The sequence below is a fragment of the Garra rufa genome, chromosome 24 (assembly GCF_049309525.1).
Source record: "Garra rufa chromosome 24, GarRuf1.0, whole genome shotgun sequence".
Classification (NCBI taxonomy): Eukaryota; Metazoa; Chordata; class Actinopteri; order Cypriniformes; family Cyprinidae; genus Garra; species Garra rufa.
This window is the reverse complement of record NC_133384.1, coordinates 21,560,321-21,584,280: the sequence shown is the minus strand read 5'-3', so window position 1 is coordinate 21,584,280 and position 23,960 is coordinate 21,560,321. Positions and strand designations below refer to the sequence as shown.

Sequence of the window (23,960 nt, the reverse complement as noted above, 5' to 3'; positions counted from 1 at the left end):
TGAATCAGACTATCCAATGTTACATGAGATAGAGAACAGTTCAACTGATTCACTAGAATTAATAGGACTATCCTCCTTTGCAATAGAGGACCGAGCGTTTAAACAAATCGACTAAATAGCATTAATCACTGTTTCTTAAATATATGCCAGAGATGAGCGTTTGGGATAAAACGACTGTGTTATATGATAGAGAGAACCGTCCGAACAAACTCTGTCACTAGAAAAACATTATATTTAAGAGATGGGACCGTCTGAACAAACTGATTCACTAGAATAAATAGCCTATGAGATAGAGGACTGTTCGAACGAACCGATTCACTTAAATGAATCGGATTATCCAACATTATAAGAGAGGGCCGTCTGAAAGAACCGATTCACTAGAATGAATCAAACTATCGAACGTTACATATGAGTTAGAGGACCGATTGAAAAAACATTCATACACTATTATGACAACTATATAAAACAATTTAGAATGAAACGATTCCTTAGAACGAATCAGACATTCTGAAGATTTAATTTTTGTATGATAGAGTTTACAAACTGACATTCAAATTATAGACTAGCCTATCAATTGTGTAATCTGAATGCAAATAAAAGACTGTAGTAATGTTGGCCTGTCTTTAATATGTTATAACCCTGTCTGACATTTAAAATGTTACAGTCAGTGTTTTCAATTTCATTCATGGTGTATATAAATTAACATCGTAAAGACATAGGCTGCCGTCATCACAGGACTCTTAATGTTAAGCACAATAACAAGAAACATTTACCAAATTACTCAGAATAGTTCATTTTAGTATCAACAACTTCATGGGAAAAATAGACATTCAAAATCTTAAAGATTGAAAGATCCGGTCTTGCATATATAATCAGTGTTAATTCATTACTAATGAAAATTCCTTTACCATTCTCGCACTTTCAACATCTTTGCAGTGATCAATACCAGGGCAGGATGTCACTTGTTGATTGATACTATTGATTATGACCTCTGCGAGACCTCATCACCTTCATCCCAATCCTTACAAATATCTAACACCGGCACGATAGCAGAGGGAACAGGGCCAGCGGATAGGCACAGCACACAATGAGGTTATCTAGTCGTCCTCACATATTCTCACAGTCATGCTATGACCTCTCAGCGCGCCATCCTAATACTGTGGCTGATTCCCAGACCTGTGTGTCCTCTGAGGACTGAATGAATAGATCATGCCTAAAAAAGGAATAAGGTCAGATTCTACCCCATACAGCTAAATCTAAATCAAGCAGTGCAACTGTAATGCAGAAGAGTCGTAATATTAATATGCATGGAAGAATGTGCATGTGAGAACATTGTGGAATTAGGGCTATTTCTCATATGCACCCACACAGCTGCTGCGTATCTCAGGAACTGACCCTAATTGAAGCAAATATTGGGTGAAGTACTGAGGTGGGATGAGATAACATATTTGTCAGATATGCAGTCAGCCATTCAGCCACTCTGATTACACAGCACAAGTCAAGATAGAGAGAGGTGGTCCTCGCTTACACACCAAATCACACAAAGAACATCACACACACTAAAGGCCCAGAATAGTAGCTATTCAAGTGTACATAGTCCACAAACTAGACAAATGTATCAGCAAGTTTGTATATTTAGGAGTATTTTGCTATTTAGTCATAATTTGACTCATCACTTTAGAAAAAATTATTTATAGATTTATAGCTTATTTGGTGTTTTCATAATAGTCAGCCTGTTGTTTTATAGCCCCGTATCATATTTAATGAATGAAATTTATATTAGTTTCTAACTAATTACTTTGGGGTGCTGATTCCAAAAGTACACTATATACAAAATGCCCAAATATAATGGGCATTTCGTAGCATTTTTGCTTCGCAAGCCATTGTTGTATTATGCCGTAATTACCAGAAAACTGCCAGAAAGACATGATTCCTATCTTCCTTTAAGCCAAGTTACAACTTTTTGTTCAATTCTCACAGATTTTCACACTTGTAAGTCATTCTGAATACATTATTTCACACTTAATTTCCACTTTTTTTCCACTTTCACTTTGCAAATTGATCAAATGATACATTTTTTGTCATTAAAACTGAGATGTTTGACTGATTCTTAATACTGTGTGGTTACATGAATGACCCACAGCTTTTTTTTTGCTTGTTTGGTGATAGTTGTTCATGAGTCCCTTGTTTGTCCTGAACTCTTAAACTGGCTGCTGTTATTTAGAAAAAATGTTACTGATGCTTCAGAAAGAAACATGGTGCATTAATTTTAATATCAGGGTAAATTTAACTTATTTTGTCTTCTGGGGAACATGTAAGTATCTTCTTTAGCTTCTGAAGGGCAGTACTAAATAAAAAAATATGATATTTAGACAAAATAAGAAAAATGTTAATATCTTCATTCCATTCAAAGTTTTCCTGGCTCTTAATGAATTGTTTTCCTTCTGAAGCATCAGTGAGGGTTTGAACCTTCTGTAATAGTTGCATATGAATCCCTCACTTGTCCTCAGTGTGGAAAGGGTTCAAATATACAAAAAAATACTGAAAACCAAAGAATTTGTGGGACTTGAAGAAGAAGAAGAAGAATAGCAGGCAGTTTAACTGTTCAGGACAAACAAGTCTCATGAACAACTATCACTAAACAAAAAACAGCTGTGGATCATTCAGGTAACAACACAGTAATAAGAATCAAGCGTATGTAAACTTTTGAAAAGGATCATTTTTATAAAATCAACTATTATTTCTCTTGTGGACTATATCTTTTATGTGAAAACGTATTCAGGTCAGTACTATTAAAAAATTGCATGCATTTTGTATGATCCCACTTATTTTGGTAAAAGAATTAACACTTTACAGTTTCTGCAAGGTGTGTGTAAACTTTTGACCTCAACTGTACATCATATCATGGCTATAGTGTAGGGTTTCATCCATACTAATAATGTTTTCCTCAACAAATATTCACCGTCAAGAACACAATGACTAAGTCTGAATTTAAAATTAAAATATATATCAGTAATGTCTTTTAGCACGCTAACTCAAGGATCTTTACAGTTGAACGGAAATGGTAGGGTATTATTCTGTCAAGACAACGGCTAATGCTGCCTTCTAGTGACGACTCATGTGAACTACCATACAATTAACCACAATCTTTTTTAGAAAGTATTTTACGACCTAGTAAGCAAAATAGTGTCGTTTCTTTAGAAAGTGTTTTTAATTCCACTGTTTTGCAAGGGAAATCTTCTAAATAGATATTTTCTTTGTAATACCTTGAATTACACGAGGTGTGTAATTACCTTCAGAAATAAAAAAATAACCACTATAAAGGTAACTTTTCACTCATTTTTGAATCCAACTGTGTTCAGTTGTAATGAAGAGCTGAAAGGGAGAAATTAAGAAAAAATGTTGTACTTCACTTATTTTAGGCAGCATAAGACAGCAACTTAAAAAATGCCACTTCTGAAAAAGGCATAAATTGTATGCTGCTTGGAGTTTGCTGTAACACACAATATTTAAATTACCTCTTTTTTGTTGTTAAGATGAAAACTGGGATATTTTGGCCAAATATTTGGTCATTCAATGTTTGACACCAACTAAATTCAGTACTAACCTTTGGCAAGCACCATATTCACACTGCATAAAAGCAAGAAAAAAAAGGAAAGCTTGTTGCTATCCAGGGCTGAAGTAAATAGACATTCTTCTTATTGACAAATCCTTGAGGCTGTGGCAAGCTTTTGTAAGTCTTTCTGGAGGAAAAGAGTACCATCTACAGGACAATGTCAACTTTTCCACAAAGCTAAGTTTCCTTTTTTTTAATCAATATGCAACAGTTCTTACATTCTCGACTACAGAGGCCTGTTTCCACCACTGAATAAAAACATACTTTTTACCTGATGGCTTTTTTTCAGAACTGAGAGACATAGTCACAACTGTGCTACAAAGTCAGAATTGAGATATGCATGCAATTCTCAGAAATAAAGTCAGAATTGTGAGATGTCACTATTTTTTTCAGAAAGGCATGAAATAAATTCACAATTGCAAGAAAAAATATAAACATGCTATTGCGTTACATGTAAAACCTCAAATTATCTTTTTGCCCAAAACTGTGAATTTATCTCTCGCAATTGTGACTTTTCTGAGAACTGCGGATTTATCTTGCGGTTGTGACTTTATACCACGCAACTGCAAGTTATCAAGGCAGAATTTTGAGATATAAACTCACAATTCTGAAAACAGTGTTTTTTCACCCTAAAACTAGACTCTCAAATTGTGAGTTTATATCACAATTTTGAGGAGAAAATTCATAACTTAAACTCGCTATTGAAAGGAAAAAAGTCAGAACTGCGAGTTCTTATTTTGCAATCCTGACCTTTTGTTTTCTTTCAATTGCGAGTTTCATCTATGAAAAAAGTCACAATTGCAAAATATACTCGTAATTGAGCAAAAAGATAACAATTGAGATTTTACGTCTAACACGTTTATATTTTTTAGACAAAAAAAAAGTGAGTTTGTCTCACTTAAATCAATACTAAACTCAGCTGCGAGCTGGAAATTTACTGAATTTATAATTAAAACAGGGTCCTTCATAAAGAACATATGCACCTACAGTTTTAAAATAGCTTTATGAAAAAAACAAACTGAAGAAACAATTGATTGTGTATTATGACATTTCTTATAGTATTCTAGCATGTCACTGTCAATTTATATCATCTCACCAGTAATACTCCTAACACAGCTCATATTTATCAACACAATAAGCACACTTGAACAATGGTTACAGAAAAATAACAAACTAGCAATACATGGTACAAAGATCTTTATTTTGGTCAGCAAATTTATGCCATGAACTCGTAGGGGATGGGCTCCAGGAGCTGGGGCTCGTTGTTCTTGGTGCTGACAAAGTGTGCTGGCCGTGGAGCAGCAGGCTGAACAAGACGACACAACACCACAATTAAAGAACAGACAGATCTGTTATAACACTGTTATACACTGTAATTTATCCCAACATGAAAATTACATTGGGAAGTAAAATGAAACATTTCATAATCTAACATTCTAGACAGAAAACAGAAACACTAAATGATCTCATACCTGGCGTTTCACCTCAACCCAAGTGCCCTGCTTCTTGGCCTCCATTTTAGTCTTCTCGTTCTCCCTGACACGCTGCAGGAAGCTGTCTCTGCTCTTTGAGTGCTTAATGTGCTCGATACGCACATTAATTCTCTTAGCCAGGATCTTGCCCCTAAACATAAAAACAATAACTGGTCACTTTAAAGACAACAACTCATGTACATTCACAAGATCCATCAATGAGGGGCATGTTTCCTTAATGACAACCTGGCGAAGGCATTAACGTGCCTGTCCAGAGTGCATAAGGATGACTGCTTTTGCCCACATTAATGACCACGTAGGACACAGGATGGCCCTCATGGCAAAGTGAATCTGGGGCATTACACATTAAAAACCTTCATTTATATTGACAATTCAAAACAATGTGTGATACCTAGTCGAATGAATAAACTAAAATAAATAAAGTCCAGTTTTGAGAGGGGGAAAAAGACTGATATTTTCTCAGATTTGCGAGTTTATTGCTTACAATTCTGACTTCATAACTTGCAACTGTGTTATAAAGACACAACTGCGAGATATCAACTCACAATAGAGAAAGTCTCAACTGAATTTCTTTCCTCAAAATTGCGATATAAAATTCTCAATTGTAAGAAAAAATTAATTAAAACTCAAAATTATGAGTTTGTATCTCAGAATTCTCACTTTATCATGCAATTGGGATTTTATCTCGCAATAGACTTTCCCAGAATTGTAAAATATAAACTCAGTTATAAGTTATAAAGTCTATAAAGTTTTGAGGGGGGAGACTGATATGTTCTCAGAATTACTTACAAACCTGACTTTATAACTTGCATTTGTGTTATAAAGTCACAACTGTGAGATATCAACTTGCAATTCTTTTTTACTTTTTCTACTCACAATGGTGAGAAAAATAAAGTCAGAATTGCAAGAAAACTTTTGAGTTTGTATTTCTTGCAATTTTTCCCCGCAATTGACTTTCTCAGAATTGTGAAATATAATTGTGAGTTATAAAGTCCAGTTTTGAGGGGTGGGGGGGGACTGACATCTTCTCAGAATTTTTAGGTTATATCTCACAATTCTGACTTGGTACTTCGCGAGTGTGTGTTATGGTCACAATTGTGAGATATAAACTCAGTTCAGCAAAAAACTTTTTTTCTTGCAATTGTGTGTTTATATCTTGCATTTGACTTTCTCAGAATTGTGAAATTAAAACCTGCAATTGCTCATCATTGCAAGAAATAAAGCCAGACGTGCAAGATAACTTTTTCCTCACAATTATGAGTTTGTAACTCGATTCTCACTTTTTTTTTCTCTTGCAACTGCAAGTTTATAAAGTCCGGTTTTGAGGGGGAAAAAATAAGATTCTTCCAATTTAAATTTTATATCTCAAAATTCTGACTTGATAACTTACATTGTGTTATAAAAGTAACAAATGCAAGATATAAACTTACAATTCTGAGGAAAAAAGAGTCACAATTGTAAGTTTATATAAGTCAGAATTGTGAGGTAAAGGCCTGGTTTCACAGACAGAGTTTAGACTAAATTAGGACATTCAAGTAATTTTTAGAAACATGCTTAAATACTGGTGTGCATCTTGAGGCAAAACAAATGCACTGATATATTCTTAGATCAGTCAGTACCATTTCTTTCTGTTGAAACAGCTCAGACTTTATTTTAGTCTAGGACTAGACTTAAGCCTCATCTGTGAAACTAAGGGATAAAGTCTCAGAAAAAACATATAAAGTCAGAATTGCGAGATATACAGTAGTCAACATTTGAACTGGATCAAAAAGTTCAAAGTTGTCAAGAATGGGTATTGTTTTGGTGTTAGGACAACTTTGATGAAAGGTTTTGATCCGTTTCAAATGTTGACTACTAGAGTCCCAATTGTTTTTCTTCTCAGCATTGTGTGATATGAAGTCACAATTGCGAGAAATGAAGTCAGAATCACAAGATAAAAACTTTTTTCTTGCAAATGTGAGTTTGTATCTCAGAATTCACTTTTTTCTCACAATTGTGTAAACACGTAGATATTGACTTAAAATTATGAAGTATAAACTTGCAAATGCAAGTTATAAAGTCCAGTTTTGAGGGGGGAAAAGACTTGTCAGAATTGCAAGTTTATAAATCACAATTCTGACTTGGTAACTCACAATTGTGTGTGTTATAAAGTCACAATTGTGAGATATAAACTCACAAGTCTGAGAAAAAAAACAGAACTGTGAGATGTAAACTCACAATTCTGAGAATTTTTTTTTTTTTTTTCACAATTACATTTTTTATTCATGGCAGAAACAGGCTTCCATTGGTTTCTGTACTTGTCTGACTGGTGTTATTTAACCTCTAGCTATTAGTTGCATTGTTACAACATTTAAAATGTATTTTTATCAAAGTATAGGTCATGTTCAGAGTTGCACTTACTTGACTTGCTTGTTGACAATGATGCCTACAGCATGCTGTGTAACATTATAAACACGTCCCGTTTTGCCGTGGTAGCATTTATGAGGCATGCCCTTCTGAATGGTTCCTGTGCCCTGGATAAAGTAGTATCTTTTTAATAAATTATTCTTGAAAAAAAAAAAAAAAAAAAAAAAAAGTATACTGTACGTTTAAGAAATCTTACCTTGATGTCTACAATATCACCCTTCTTGTAGATGCGCATGTAGGTGGACAGAGGGATTGGGCCTATTGTAGAATAAAAAACAATGTCAGCACAAAAAGCTAAAGTACAGTACAAAAATAGTGCAAAATAAATCAACTTACCATGCTTGCGGAAGGGCCTGGCAAACATATACCTGGTACCCCTCCTCTTGCCTCTGGTGTTCGTCATGATGCCTGATTACTGGATGCAGAAGACAAAATACAATAAAGCCAAACAAATCATTTCTAGAAAAAAAAAAACAGTTAAAACATTTCATTGAACTACACATGATATCCGTCCACTCTATGTTAAATACAATGCTTGGCCGTATAATAGAACTACATAAAATGATAGCAAAAGTATCCCAATAAAGAGCAATAAATATAGTTATAGACATTTAAATTATGACTTTAACACACTAAGACTTTTTAACAAAAGATCGTTACAGCTTTAGCAAACATTAAGGGACCGATCTGAAATGACATCTCGCAAAGGTGTTCGTAATACATCGTACTCAAATACAGAAAAAAGTAATATTTATACACGGCTTTATTTTCATATTCATGGCTCTCCATATCCTATAAGTTACACGCATGGCCCGCATGGAACGGACACGCTCCAGCTTGGCGCTGTTTTTTACTCTTTACGGCATCCAGCAAGGCACATACGGACTTAATTTCGATGTCGTGCTAGGTAAAGTATTTTTTGGGCGCTTTTTGTGGAACTTCTGCTCAGTGGGAGCTATGAAATTAACGATTTTATACATAAAGTCTGGAGCACATCTTACCCCCGGTTGCTCGCAAGATGGCGGGTACGGCGGAAAGAGAATGATGGGGTCTTGCGGCGCTTCCTTCAAAGCACGAATAGGAGGACTGGTCATTTGCCTGAGTAAAAGTAGCAGAGCTGTTGGTCCATGGCATGGGCAGTCAGTGATGTCATCGTCTTACAAAAACAGTTCAGGATTTTATTTTTTATTATGATTTCCAATCTTTCCTATCATTTATACGATGATTACCAGTTTACAAGTAGCACGGGTATGTTTGTAGAAATAGCCAAAGATACATTTGTATGGCTCAAAATTCTTAATTTTGCTTTTATGACACAAATCATTAGGATATCAAGTAGCCTAAAGATCATGTTCCATGAAGATACTTTGTAAATTACTTACTGTAAATATACCAAAACTGCATTTTTGATTAGCAATATGCAACTTCATTTGGGCTATTTTAATTGTGATTTTCTCAGTATTTAGATTTTTTTTTTTACATTCTCAGATTACAGATTTTCAAATAGTTGTATCTCGTCCAAATATTGTCCTATCCTAACAAAACCACATCAATGGAATTTAAAAAAATGAATTGAAATACTTTAACTAGGTCATGTTTATTTCCAAAAGTCTTATGTAACTTGCATTTTATTACAAATGTAATAAATTAAATCGAATCCTGACATAAATACTTATTTTTGAACATAACACAAGCAGTCCACAAGCTCTCTAAGTGTAGATTTTAGTGCTGTCAAGCGATTAATCGCGTTTAATCGCATCCAAAATAATAGTTTTTGTTTACACGTTTGTGTACTGTGTATATTTATTATTATGTATATATAAACACATGCATGTATATGTTTTGAAAATATTTACAAGTATTTAATTTATATCATTTATATAAATATATTCAATATATAAATATAACATACTTTTCATAAATACACACACATGAATGCACATATATTATGTAAACAAAACGTTTATTTTGGATGCGATTAATCGTGATTAACCGTTTGTGAACACTAGTAGGTTTACATAAAAAATTTAACCAGGATAATTTATTTTTTCGAATATAATAAATTAAATAAATCCTGACATAAATTAAACGTATTCCTCAAGCTCTCTGCTGAACTAAATATGCTCTCAAATTAAACCAACTAGTTTACTAATTATTTGTACTACAGTGTAGTCTTAATGTTCAGTGATGTCTTCCTGAAGGTGTCTTGTGTGTGTACTAATACCTTGGCTAAATTAAAATAATTGAAAGGCAAAATCCGTGAGCCGGTGGGGCACTAAGACCCTGCGGAACTCCCTCTGGCAGGGACGCAGTCTGTCCTCACGGGGACTCCTCTTCGCCTCCGCGCGGTGATTGGGTGGAAGATGGCGCTGGGCGAATGGAAATCCTAATGACAGTTTCCAAATTTGCCTCTTTTTGTACCATGGTGAGTAAATATGACTTCAATCACGGATAATTGGTCGTCAGTACACGCATGACATTGTAAAGGGTCGTTTACTGCATTAGTTCAGTGAATCGGACTCCTTGGGTTGCCAGTTTTCCTCTGCTGCAGTTGCGAGCTGTCTTTATCCGTCTGTGTGCTTGCTGAATTTTGCCTTGGGCCTAAATAATTACTGTTATTTGGTAGATATACGACACGACCGTACTGTCTTCACAACACAACGTTAGGCTTTTAAATTAGTCCGTCTTTATAGGATTTGCTGAAAGCAGCAAAGCAGAGATCTGCTAACTGCTGAGCTGAAGTGTCATTCAGCTCGGGTTATGATCGCGAGATGTGCTTAATAAACGCGAGACAGTGACATCTAAATAATCTCCGATTGTTATTTATGTGTAATAAATGGCTACAAGCATTCAGACACGCGTTGTGTTAGGTATGGCAAACGTGAGCATCATGATGATGTAAAATGCGTTCAGTGTACCTGTGCTTCAGTGCTAAGCTGTTGCCAGTGCGGTCACATCGTGATTTCATGGTCCCATCCCCTCTCTGCATCTCCGTACCCAGTGTGTTCCTCCATATATTATCTGCTTTATTTGCGATTTGATTGTAAATTACGTTTTACGTCGCATTTGGCGGTTTTAAATGTAAAAGTGCCTGGAGTGAAATGCTAATGAGTGCTAATGTGGTTTTACCTCATCACATATACTGGACGTGTTGTTATTTAAGGTAGTTTTAAGGCTCACACTTACGTGTTTTTGTCATTTTGCATTTTAAAACATTTAACATTAAATTTCAATCTGTGGTTGTTGTAATCTTATCAACAGTGCGGGCGTAACATCGTTAACGCATTACAAGTAACGCGAGTTATGTAATCAGATTACTTAACTAGTAAAGTAACTCATTACTTTTTCAGTTACAAGAGATTTAAACAAGAGTTCAAATTTTAAATGTCACATTGGACCACAAACCAGTCTGAAGTTGCACTGGTATATTTGTAGCAATAGCCAAAAATACATGTTACAGGTCAAAATGATTGATCTTTCTTTTATGCCAAAAATCATTAGGATATTAGGTATCATGTTCCATGAAGAAATTTTGTAGACTTCCTACCATAACTATATCAAAACTTAATCTTCGATTAGTAATATGCATTGCTAAGAACGTCATCTGGACAACTGTAAAGGCGATTTGATCAATATTTAGTTTTTTTGCACCCTCAGATTCCATATTTTCAAATAGTTGTATCTTAGTCAAATATTGTTCTATCCTAACAAACTATACGTCAACGGAAGGCGTATTTATCCAACTTTCAGACTTAGCAGCTTTCAAAAAATGGACCCCTATGACTGGTTTTGTTGTCCAGGGTCACAAATAAGCAACGCCAGTTACTTTTTCTCCCCATTTATTGATTGAAAGCTCTCCTGTCTCCATGTTGAGAGAAATCTGGAGCAAGATGTTACTTTAGTTCTAGAATAAATGTGAACATGCATTAATTAATTTCACTTACAAAAACAGATTGAGTATTCCTCAAAATAAATAAAAACTGAAATGCAACTCAGAGTATGATGCAAACCTGCAATAAATAAATAAATATGTTAAATAATACAAATATCCTTTATGTATTTAATCCCATTTTATCAACCAGTGTCTTTGCTGCTGACCTTCGATGATCCAATTTAACCATACAAATAAGCAAACAATTTTGAAGTTTGTTCAGTGTTGGGGGTAACGCGAGTTATGTAATCAGATTACTTTTTTTTTAAATAACTAGTAAAGTAACACATTACATTTTAATTTACAAGAAAATACTTGAGTTACTTTTTCAAATAAGCAACGCCAGTTACTTGTTTTTCCCATTTATCGTTTGAAAGCTCTCCTGTCCCCATGTTGAGAGAAATCGGGAGTAAGATGTTACTTTAGTTCCAGAATAAATGTGAACATGCATTAATTCAGATTTCTCAAAATAAATAAAAACAATGGAATGCAAACCTGCAATAATTGAACATGTTAAATAATACAAATATCCTTTATGTATTTAATCCCATTTTATTAACCTGCGACTTTTCTGCTGACATTCCATGGTTTAATTCTACTAAACTAATAAGCTAATTTCTCAAAATAAACTAACATTTGATCTTCTTTTTTTATTGATTAAGAGTGTTGAACTTTCTTCTTTTGCATTCTACTGTACAGACATGAATTTACATTTCCTTTAGCCTCAGGCTTTAGGTGTGAAAGACAAAAATAGAGCTTTTTATATTAAAAACAAACAAGCAAGCCCTGCCCAGATTTAAAAAGTAACATAGTTACTTTTTTAGGAAGTAACATGATATTGTAATGCATTACTTTTAGAAGTAGCTTTTCCCAATACTGTCTCGGATTTATCAGACGTCTTCTAAAATTTACCATGGTTAACCATAGTTTCTGCCACAGTGTCGTAAGTTACTATAATGATAGTTAGTACTGCAAAACCAGAATTAAATCACCATAGTTTTATCATAGTAACAGTAACTTTATGTAGTAGAAACTGCAGTCCATTTAAGGGACTCTCTATTGAATTGTATGCAACTCTAAATGCCTGAACAGCAGTTCACCTGTTCTGTTTCAGGGCGCCAATGCCTCCGCTTTGGAGAAAGAGATCGGCTCGGAGCAGTTCCCTGTCAACGAGCATTACTTCGGATTGGTCAACGTAAGCAAAGACATTCCTTGCTGTCTCCCATTGTCTCCTAAAACAATTGTTTTTAATGTTTCACTCTGGAATCACTGTGTGTTTTCTGTCTGTTTCATTCCACAGTTTGGAAACACCTGCTACTGTAACTCTGTGCTCCAGGCTCTGTACTTCTGCCGGCCGTTCCGGGAGAAGATCCTTGCGTACAGGAGCCAGCCGCGCCGCAAAGAGAACCTGCTCACCTGCCTGGCCGACCTGTTCCACAGTATAGCCAACCAGAAGAGGAAAGTTGGCGTGATACCGCCGAAGAAGTTCATTACGAGACTACGGAAAGAGAATGGTAAGGAAGCACGAGCAGGAAGGGACTGTATTTGAATTCAGTTCACTGTGAGTTTAGATGCTAGTTATAGGCAGGAAACTGAAGAGTTACAAAGTTACAGTACACTGAAAGAAACAAAAATTCTAAATAAACAGTGAACAACAGCAAAAATCGATTTTTCTGTTGTTCCAGTACAGCTTATAATAGTCTCAAACCCAAAAAGAGACTTATAATAATTATTTAATTTGCATAAAGCAAAACATGAATGATGAGTCATTAGCTTCAAATTGGTTAACTATAAGCTTTATCATAATCAAAACTGCTAAAACGTTACAATACATTAGTTAATGCATTAAATGAAACTCATCTAACAATGAGGAAGTCAATGCAATCGAGCAATTGTTAAAGTAGTTTTAACCAGAGTTAACCTTAGTTCATAAAAATGCAACAGTTCTTTGTTAGTTCATGTCAGCTCAGGTTAAATCAAGTTTTATCACTTTCCAATAAGGTAAAATTTGTCAACATTAGTTAACTACATTATTTAACATGAACTAACAATGAAAACTACTTCTAAAGCATTTATTAATTTTGGTTAACGTTAATTTCAGCATTTATTAATACTTCAATGGAATCAAAATTTGTATGTTCATTTTATTGGCAATACTTTGCAATAAGGTTCCATTTGTAACTATTAGTTAACTACGTTCGTTAACTTGAAATAACAATGAAACTACTTCTAAAACATTTATTAATACTGGTTAACGTTAATTTCAGCATTTACTAATACATTAATAAAATCAAAAGTTTTATCTGTTCATTTAATTAGCAACACTTTGGAACACTGGTTCCATTTTTAACTATTAGTTAACTATGTTAGTTAACATAAACTAACAATGAAAACTACTTAAGCATTTATTAAGCTTAGTTAATGTTAATTTTAGCATTTACTAATACATTAATAAAATCAAAAGTTAGGTAATGTTAATTTCAGCATTTACTAATATGTTAATAAAATGAAAAGTTGTATCTTAATTTTACTGGTAACACTTCACAATTAGGTTCCAATTGTAACCATTAGTTAACTATCATAGTTAACACAAACTAACAATAAAAACTACTTCTAAAGCATTTATTATTCTTAATTGAAGTTCAACATTTACTAATTTGTTTAAGGGGTCATATGATGTTGCTAAAAAGAACATTATTTTGTATATTTGGTGTAATGCAATGCGTTTATGTGGTTTGAGGTTTAAAAAAAAAACATTATTTTCCACATACTGTGAATTATTGTTTCTCCTCTCTTCCCCATCTTTCTGAAACGCTTAAATTTTTACAAAGCTCATCCTTCAAAAAAAGCGAGGTGTTTTCTAATTGCCAGCTATCTGGTGCGTTCTGATTGGCCAAATACCTCAAGCGTGTGATGGAAAGTTACGGCCCTTACCATGTTGTGATGCCGTTTCCCGGCGAGATGAGACAAAAACTATAAAACTCATTATGGGGACATAACTACTGATTATAATGACTCATACTGTTGCGTTGCGTTGTGTAAACGTAAGACCATTGCTGCGTCCGAAATCGCATACTGCTTCAGTAGGTACTACATTTAAATTTGAACGTACTTCCCGACCGTTAAAAAAGTACGTTCTATGTTGTATGAATATGGGTAGTATGAATGGAATTCGGACGTACTACATCCGCCGCGTCTCCACTTTCCGCCATTTTTCGAATATGACAACTCCTCTCCTGGAGCCTCAAGTGTCCATGGTATGCATACTGCAGAATTCAGGCGGAAGCAGTAGGTCATCCGGGTACTTCTCGCCTACTGCAGGGATGGAAATTAGCACCCGCCACCAGCCAAATGCGGGTGATTTTGTGTTGTGGCGGGTAAACTCGCTTCACCCACCGGCCACCGTGGCGGGTAAATAAAAATAACATACTTCAACCGGACGGCGTGAGGCGGTAATGCACCTTAACGTTGGTTGCGAACTGCCGTTAAAATACATGAAGAAGAAGAAGACTGCGGACACTTTTAGCGGAGGCACACCTTCAAAAAAATGTGGCGATACATCACAGGCGTTAAGAGGTCTGTTAAAATATCTTTACAATCTGCTTTTGAAAAAATATATTGTATTTCGTGCTACAGCGCACATTCTGTCAGATGCAATTCATGGCGCGTCTTTCTCAATATACTGTACAACGCGGCATTCGTTCACATCAGATGATAACTCGGCGGCAGAGTTCCACTCACACAGCGCCGTAATTTCCACTGGGGACACGCTTTTCAAAATCCCGTTGGTGTCCTCCCAAATGGTTTTGTTAAGTAATCTCTTGTATTTTAGAATGCACGCTCTACGCCGCCGAGAGTTTCGCGCTATAGTAAAAACTAAACCAAAAGTTAAACGCGCACGCGCATTCAAAAGCAACTTTAATACCCTGCGTTTAGAGAGCGACTCCCCAATGCGCGCAAATTAGGCTACATAAAATATCTAGGCTGTTATAGTATGTGGGCTATAAGTTGTGTAGTTGTGAAGATAGCTCTGTATCATGATAGAAAAATTCGGTGAAAATGTCAGTATTTTATTGAGGCTTGAGATTAAATAAACTGCTCAAGTATAGTAGATCTTGTAGTATTAATTTTCACATGCAGCTACACATTGTCGGTTAAAAACATAAACATTTAGTGGCTGGTAGATTTTAAAATCCACCAGCCACACTGGCCGGTGGACAAAAAAGTTAATTTCCATCCCTGGCCTACTGGCCTATTTCGAATACTATGAATTCGAACATACTACTCTCCTTGCATACTGTTTTTCGCATGCTTTATAGTAGGGAAGTATGTGTCTGCATTTGTGATTGTAGAAACAACAAGCACTACTCTAAACTGCTCAAAACTCGCGTTTGAATAGTCAGTAGCAAATTCAGAGTCAGAAGTGCCAGACTGTCCAACATTGGAATTGCCCCACTTTATAGCCTTAACCCTTCGTGTACAGCTGGCAATGTATGCTACTCGTCTCAGGTTCAGGAAACAGTCCTCCATAAAATGTGGCGCACCCACTCAAATGTTTGCATTGTACTGTTCCGGAACAGTGTAAATATAACTTAACCACTGATTTCTAGAAGGCTAAACAAAGTACTTTCGCTTTCACAATAAAACACACTGCGTCTCCACAACATGGCGACGACTGCAACAATACTACAGAATAAAAGTTACGCCTTTTTCCTTTGCGTATACATTTGGGCGGTGTTATGCAAATCTTCCCAAACCATGACATAGACATGTGGGGGCGTGTTTGAATGAGCCATTTTAGGAAGATGTGGCTAAGTCTTAACTTTTATAATAAATATCTTTTCGGGTTTGAGACTAGTTTGAGATCTTATATATGCACAAACAGCTTTTAACACACCAAAGACAAAGGAAATCAAGAAACCATATCATATGACCACTTTAATAAAATAAAAAGTTTTTATAAACTAACATTAACATAGTTAGTGCATTAACCAATGTTACTTAATGCAACCTTATTTTGAAGCGTTACCTAATTAACATGAACTGAGGTTAAGGCAAGACACTGCAGGTGAATTGATTACTTTGATATTTTTAAAACATTTTTGTATTACAAATTTTCATTTTACAAATGTTAGGTTTAATTGTGCAAATGAGGCATTATTTGAAGAAATATGTGCTAATTTGCATAGATTTATAGTACAAAAATCTTTACATTGGATGAAGTCTGTTTTAAAATTCTTGTTTAATTTTTTGGACATATTGGAGTCAAAAGTTTTTACAGAGGGAATTTTGGGTATCTCATTTGTAGACAAAAACTTAGAACGGATAGGAAACACTATATTTTTTGTATAGTTTTGGGGGGAATAAAATGTTATATAAAATCAAGCAAATCATATATGAACAAATCCTTCTGTAAAAACCTTCAGGATATAGACAGGAATAAAAATATGTTAATGCTACTGAAGTGGAGATTTATAGCTTAGTGTAGGAGAAAAAACTCATTTTGAGAAAGCCTTTAAAAATATGCATTGTAATTAAAATCTATTGACACAAATAGATAAAGTGCTATAAAAGAAACACTTAACAGTGTTTTCTTTCCACTAGTCTGAAAAAACAAAAATCCCAAAATCTCAATCTCAAAACAGTGTTTTTACCTGCAGTGTCTCCCCTTAATAAATGCTTTAAAAGTATTTAACATTTTCAGTGCATGTTAACAAATGTAGTTAACTAATGTTAGCAAATGTACAGTCCAGCCCGAAATTATTAATACCCCTGGCAAATTCTGACTTAAAGTTACCTTTATTCATCCAGCTAGTTTTTTGTTGTTTTTTTGACCGGAAATGACACAGGCTTCTTCTAAAAGATAATAAGACAATGTACAAGATCGCATCATAATGGAAAAAAATATTTCTCAGCTTTTATTTACATTTGAACAAAAAGTGGCATGTCCAAAAACTGTCACAGTCTATGGGAAAATCCAAAGTTCTATACCATTCCAAATAGTCCAAGCTGTTCTAAAGCATCCTAATTACCCTGATTCATTAGGAACAGCTGTTTTAATCAACTCAACAGGTGAAAAACAGAAGCTCTCTGCTGTTGGTTTGTGGACAGACATGGCTAAGACAAAGGAGCTCACTGAGGACCTGCGGCTGTGCATTGTGGCTGCTCAGAAGTCTGGAAAGGGCTATAAGACCATATCTAAATGTTTTGAAGTTCCAGTGGCTACAGTGCAAAGTATTATTAAAAAATACAAGACGTTCCACACTGTGAAAAATCTCAGAGGACGTGGTCGGAAGCCAAAAGTGACACCTGTGCTGGCCAGGAGGATAGTGAGAGAGGTAAAAAAAAGAATCCAAGGATAACCATCAAGGCCATCCTGATGAATCTGGGCTCTGCTGGTGGCATCTCAAGGTAGACAGTCCAACGGAAACTGCACACCACTGGGTTCCACAGACGCAGACCAAGGAGGACACCTCTTCTCCAGATAAGGCACACAAAAGCCTGCTTGGCCTTTGCAAATGTTCATCTGGACAAAGAAGACGACTTCTGGTCTTCTGTTTTATGGTCAGATGAAACAAAAATTGAATTGTTTGGCCACAATGATGTAGCCTTCATTTTGTGTAAAAAAAAGTAGAAGCCTTCACCCCTAAGAACACCATCCCCACTGTCAAACATGGTGGTGGGAACCTAATGTTTTGGGGGTGTTTTTCAGCCGGTGGACCAGGGAACCTAATCACAGTGAACAGCACCATGAAAAAGGAGCAATACATCAAAATTAACGACAACAACATCAGGCAGTCTGCAGAGAAACTTGGTCTTGGGCACCAGTGGACATTTCAGCACGACAACGACCCAAAACACACAGCAAAAGTGGTGAAGAAATGGTTAGCAGACAAAAACATTAACGTTTTGCAGTGGCCCAGCCAGAGTCCTGACTTAAATCCAACTGAGAATCTGTGGAAGAAGCTAAAGATCAGGGTGATGGCAAGGAGACCCTCCAACCTGAAAGAGTTGGAGCTCATCGCTAAAGATGAATGGGCAAAAATACCAGTGGAGACATGCAAAAAGCTGGTCAGCAATTATAGAAAGCATTTGATTGCTGTAATAGCCAATAAAGGCTTTTCTATTGATTATTGAGAAGGGTATGAATAATTTTGGACATGCCACTTTTTGTTCAAATGTAAATAAAAGATGAGTAGTATTTTTTCCCACAATGATGCCTCTTGTACATCGTCTTATTATCTTTTGGGAGAAGCCTGTGTCATTTCCGGTCAAAAAAATTGCTGGTTGAATAAAAGTAATTTTAAGTCAGAATTTGCCAGGGGTATGAATAATTTCAGGCTTGACTGTAACTATTTTGTAAAGTGTTAACACAATTCTTTTTGAAATGCAGCACTGTAATTTAATATTATCGCAAAACCATCTACTTCAGAGTTGTTTTTCATCATCTTAGTTGTTGACACACACATGTAACTCATGAGTATGATCTTTCTGACTTGATTAGATTAGATTAAATTAAATGTTTTATATATAAATAAAATGTTATTATATATAAATAAAGACACGATTCCTTGTGATATTTCATGCAACATTCTCCGTCACCCGCAGAACTGTTTGATAACTACATGCAACAAGATGCACATGAGTTTCTCAACTACCTGCTGAACACTATAGCAGATCTGCTACAAGAAGAGCGCAAGCAAGACAAGCAGAATGGCAAATTGGCCAATGGCACACTCGATTCACAGAACAATAACAGCACCCCACCCTCCTCCACCTGGGTTCATGAGATCTTCCAGGGCACGTTGACCAATGAGACACGATGCCTCACCTGCGAGACGGTAATAGCATCTCACGTAGCTGAACTAGAAACCCTTTAGTCAAATTAGATGGTATCTTGACAGTGATTGGCTGTGCTTTTATCTGAGGTTTGTCTTTGGACTTTGCTCTCTCTCACAGATAAGCAGTAAAGATGAGGATTTCTTGGATTTGTCAGTAGACGTGGAGCAGAACACTTCAATCACACACTGTCTCAGGTCTGAAAGCACGCTGACACTTTAACCCAGTTTAAACATGAATATGTGTCTGTTTTCATAAACCATTCCTTTCATTTCTTGCTCCTTGTAGAGGTTTCAGTAATACAGAGACCTTATGCAGTGAGTATAAATATTACTGTGAGGAATGCAGAAGTAAACAAGAGGCACACAAACGGTGAGGATTCATTTCTGCCAGATCCTTCCTGATGTTTTGAACATATATTTACTGTATATACTTGATGGATGAATGTGTTTGGCTCTAGAATGCGGGTTAAGAAACTTCCCATGATCCTCGCCTTGCACTTGAAGAGATTTAAATACATGGAGCAGCTGCAGCGCTACACTAAGCTAAGCTACCGCGTGGTCTTCCCTCTGGAGCTCCGCCTCTTTAACACCTCTGGCGATGCCACCAATCCCGAGAGGCTATACGACCTGGTCGCCGTGGTGGTGCATTGTGGCAGGTGAGTCGATGCAAGTTTTAAAGTAATCCAGGAAGTGACAGTGGACTTTCAAACCTTTATGCGTGTGTTTTTCTTCCTCCTCCACTGTCTGATTTCACAATACTTGCTTGTGTGAACAGAATCTGTTCATGCAAGCTTTTTGTGAAATCTGTTCTTGTGCAAAAAGAGAACTGTTCTGATTTGCTTCCTTGATTTGTAGCTTATGTGTATGTGTGTGTTTGCTTTTACAGTGGTCCAAATCGAGGACACTACATCGCCATTGTAAAGAGTCATGATTTCTGGCTGCTGTTTGATGATGACATCGTAGAGGTGAGCTGCTATCTGTCATGTTTAAACATCAGTCATTATTTATAATTGTATTTAATATATTATATAAAAATAAACACTTAATCTATATATGTATAGAAATATGAAAGCTTAAGAAAATAAATTTATTTATATATATATATATATATATATATATATATATATATATATATATATGTATATATAAAATCTGTATAGTTACAATATTTTTATATATAAGTTTTAAAATATATTTTATGTAAAAATGAATGCATTTGATGAAATGATTTAATATATTATATAAAAATAACCGCTTGATCTATATATATATATATTCATTACAAATATATAAATGTATATATAATGTATATGTATGTATAATCTCTCTCTCTCTCTCTATATATATATATATATATATATATATGGAAATTATAAAAAATATGTGTATATATAGCTCTATAGATATATATTATAATGTAAATATAAATATTATCTATATATAATATTTTATATATATATATTATATATAAATATAATCTATAAAATCTATATGTAGATATAATCTTTAATTCTTTGTAAATGCTAAGGTATAATATATATGAAATATGAAATCTCTATCTATAGATACAATTATATTTCAAATTAAATATTGTATGTATATGTTAAGGTATGAAATAATATATATATATATATATATATATAGAGAGAGAGAGAGAGAGAGAGAGAGAGAGAGAGTCAATCTTAAATTTTCTTTATATATATTTATATATAATGGGATATAATATTTAAATTTTGTGTGGGTGGGTGTATATATACAGTATATATATATATGTATATGTTGAGGTGTAATGTAATATATAAAAAAAATGAAGTCTCAAAATATAAAAAAAAATTAGGTTCAAAAGTAAATAAAATTATATTGACTTTATTATAGTAAAGTTAGTTCAGAGCTAAGCATAACTAGAAATATATATATTTACTTCATAAGATTGGAGTACAATCTTTATTTTTATTTTTAAAATAATAAATAATAAACAATTTTTTTTTATTTAAGCTTTTCTAGTGTATATATATTTTTCTAATTATGCTTCTCTACAAATGTCACAGAAAAGTCATTGTTCCACCAGTATGGGAATCCTGATGATTTCAGAAGGGTCTTGCTGCATTTGTTAAAAAGTGTTTGGTTTCTCCCTGTAGAAAATTGATGCCCAGGCGATTGAGGAGTTCTACGGATTAACCTCGGAAATTTCCAAGAACTCAGAATCCGGGTACATCCTGTTTTACCAGTCCAGAGACTGAGAGAGGCCAGAGCGGCGTCCCCCTTCGGACACCTGTGCGGCAGGCGTGCCTGTACGCAAAACCCTGCTGCATCCCACCTGCGCAGGTTCTTACTGCAGCCGCGCCTCACACACACCCCACCCCATCCGTCCAAGCCCACCCTCGCCGGTCTCCACGCAGCAGTAACGTTGGACGTGATGCAGTCGCAAGGCCTTTTGAACGTTGTTCGTCAGTTGTATTTACGTTGTGGGAGCGTTTCATCACTCGTGTTCAGTCCTTTACTGTGGGGAGAATGTGTTTCATGTAACAGACTGTACGATACGACCGGGACTCGCATTCAACTTTCATGCTGCGTCCTTTCGATTCCTGTGGCTGTGAGGAGGCTGAAGACTTGTGCATGGGGAAAGCGGGTGTGTTTATTATAATGGTGGGGAGGGTCTCAACGCTCCGACTGCGGGGCATTGCGGGTTATGTATTTCTACCTTGTACAGAGTGATATTTGTATAAATATTATGAGAATTATAATAATATTACTGATATAGCCAAAAAAGAGGATAGAACCAGAAAAGATGTATAACACTATGGTGCACTTTTGATACAGTTTTGTAGATGTCGGAAGGTTAATGTGAGGGTTTGCTTGAGATGGCCTGTTGTGAAATTATCATTTTCTGTTTTAAAGAAAAAGAAATAAAAGTGTATACACCAAGATAGGATGTATGCATGCAAGCATGTAAATACCAGCTATTACCAGCCTACTGCGATTTGATTGGACGCCGCCTTCATACAACCAAGCCTTTTTTTTCCTGTGCTGATGACTCATTCTTGGTCACTGTGGCCCCTCTGTGGCCGGTCAAGATTACTGCAAGATGGAGAAATGCATAGCATCAAACCTGTTTTACTCTCTTTCCAGCTTTAACGGTTGTGTTGTTTGGCACAGATTCACTTCATTTTCTAGCTCAGTTCAGTCCTTTTAAATTTGCACGAAAGGTTACATATGTTTAAAAGCGCTAGATTCTCAAATCTGTCATCTGAGAGCCTGGTTTCAGACTGGAAAGGATTTTATCAGGCGTCATCACTGACTACGCAGTTTAGTCTATGAGGAGGTGTGAGCCTGTCTGAAATAGAGGCATGGGGATGAAGGCTGCGCGGGGTTAGAGGATGAAGGAGAGAGGGAAGATAGTGGGGGAAGTGGGTGACACAGATGAGCGTGCTGTTAATAGCTTGCGCCTAGAATAGCTCTCACAGGGGAGCAACACAATGTGCATCTTTCCAGAAAGATGCAGTCTGAATGTCAGATGCTAGATAAATGGGTCTCATCCTACACAGACACATCGCAATACCTTTTGGGTCATTTGAAATGGGTGTTTTTTCTATTTTGAATTAAGATTTTAAATGCAGACAAAGACTGTCTGCTTTAGAGTGTTAATATATTGCATCTTGCCATTCCAAGTTGAATTTAAACGTCATATTTTACGCTTTTAAAAGAGTAACAGGGTTCAGTTTTACAGTTCATTTAGCTGTTACCAACCAGCCTTTTATTCAAGGTTATGGTTTATTAATTATTATTAATAATTTTTTATAATAATTAGTTATTTACAAAACCATCGCAAGAGAGTTGGATATGTAAAATGATACCCATACTAAAACAAAAGATAAAGTGATTAAAAAGAGATGCCATTTAAAAGTTTGCATAATAAATAAATAAACTAAATTTGTATAGTATAAGTATAGTATTTTTAATTTTAATGGAATACATTTTTAATGGAATACATTATTTTAATAAAGGGGATACATACAATTAGTAGTAGTAGATCATATGAAAACATATGAATGCAATTTTACTAATTTATAAGAATTGGCCACAAATTTGCCAAAACGGTTACGAAATGCCATGATTCACAAAATCATGGTAACAGGGTTGAATATTTAAAATCATTCCCCTACTATCATTATGAATACATTTTTATCTAGGGTAACCCCTAATATAACCGTCACTGAGGCGTGAGCAGATCACGGTAACAGGGTTGAATATTTAAAATAATTTCCCTAATAATATTATGAATTTATTTATTTATTTTTAATGTAGGTCCACCCCTAAATAAAACCGTCATTGGGGTGTAAGCGGATTGTACAAAAAACGTATGAATGAGATTTTACAAATTCATAATTGGCCACAAATTTGGCAAAACAGTTATGAAATACCATGATTTACAAACTCATGGTAACAGGGGTGAATATTTAAAATCATTCCCTTACTATTATTATCAATTTATTTATTTTTTTATGTAGGTCCATACCTAAATATAACCGTCACTGGGGCGTGAGAAGATCATACGAAAACGTACAAATGAGATTTTATGGATTCATAAGAATCTGCCACAAATTCGCCAAAACAGTTACGAAATGCCATGATTTACAAAATCGTGGTAACAGGGTTGAATATATAAAATAATT

General features: G+C 35.2%; 2 protein-coding genes across 2 annotated transcripts; one reads left to right on the top strand and one right to left on the bottom strand.

Annotated features, from left to right (window-relative positions):
* Positions 1 to 4,798: 4,798 nt before the first annotated feature.
* On the bottom strand, positions 4,799 to 8,595 carry rpl21 (ribosomal protein L21). Its single transcript, XM_073831005.1, has 6 exons — positions 8,517 to 8,595; positions 7,852 to 7,930; positions 7,712 to 7,773; positions 7,510 to 7,622; positions 5,089 to 5,239; positions 4,799 to 4,922 (listed from the first exon to the last, which is right to left on the bottom strand). Exons 2-6 carry the CDS (start codon positions 7,916 to 7,918, stop codon positions 4,833 to 4,835), a joined length of 483 nt encoding a protein of 160 aa, XP_073687106.1. The 5' UTR covers positions 7,919 to 7,930; positions 8,517 to 8,595; the 3' UTR covers positions 4,799 to 4,832.
* A 1,164-nt stretch (positions 8,596 to 9,759) lies between these two features.
* Positions 9,760 to 22,246, top strand: usp12a (ubiquitin specific peptidase 12a). The gene is made up of 9 exons (XM_073830902.1): positions 9,760 to 9,940; positions 12,561 to 12,641; positions 12,747 to 12,960; positions 19,055 to 19,287; positions 19,406 to 19,482; positions 19,574 to 19,657; positions 19,746 to 19,943; positions 20,174 to 20,252; positions 21,426 to 22,246. The coding sequence occupies exons 1-9, from the start codon at positions 9,893 to 9,895 to the stop codon at positions 21,525 to 21,527; spliced, it is 1,116 nt and encodes a 371-aa protein (XP_073687003.1). The 5' UTR covers positions 9,760 to 9,892; the 3' UTR covers positions 21,528 to 22,246.
* The last annotated feature ends 1,714 nt before the right edge of the window (positions 22,247 to 23,960 follow it).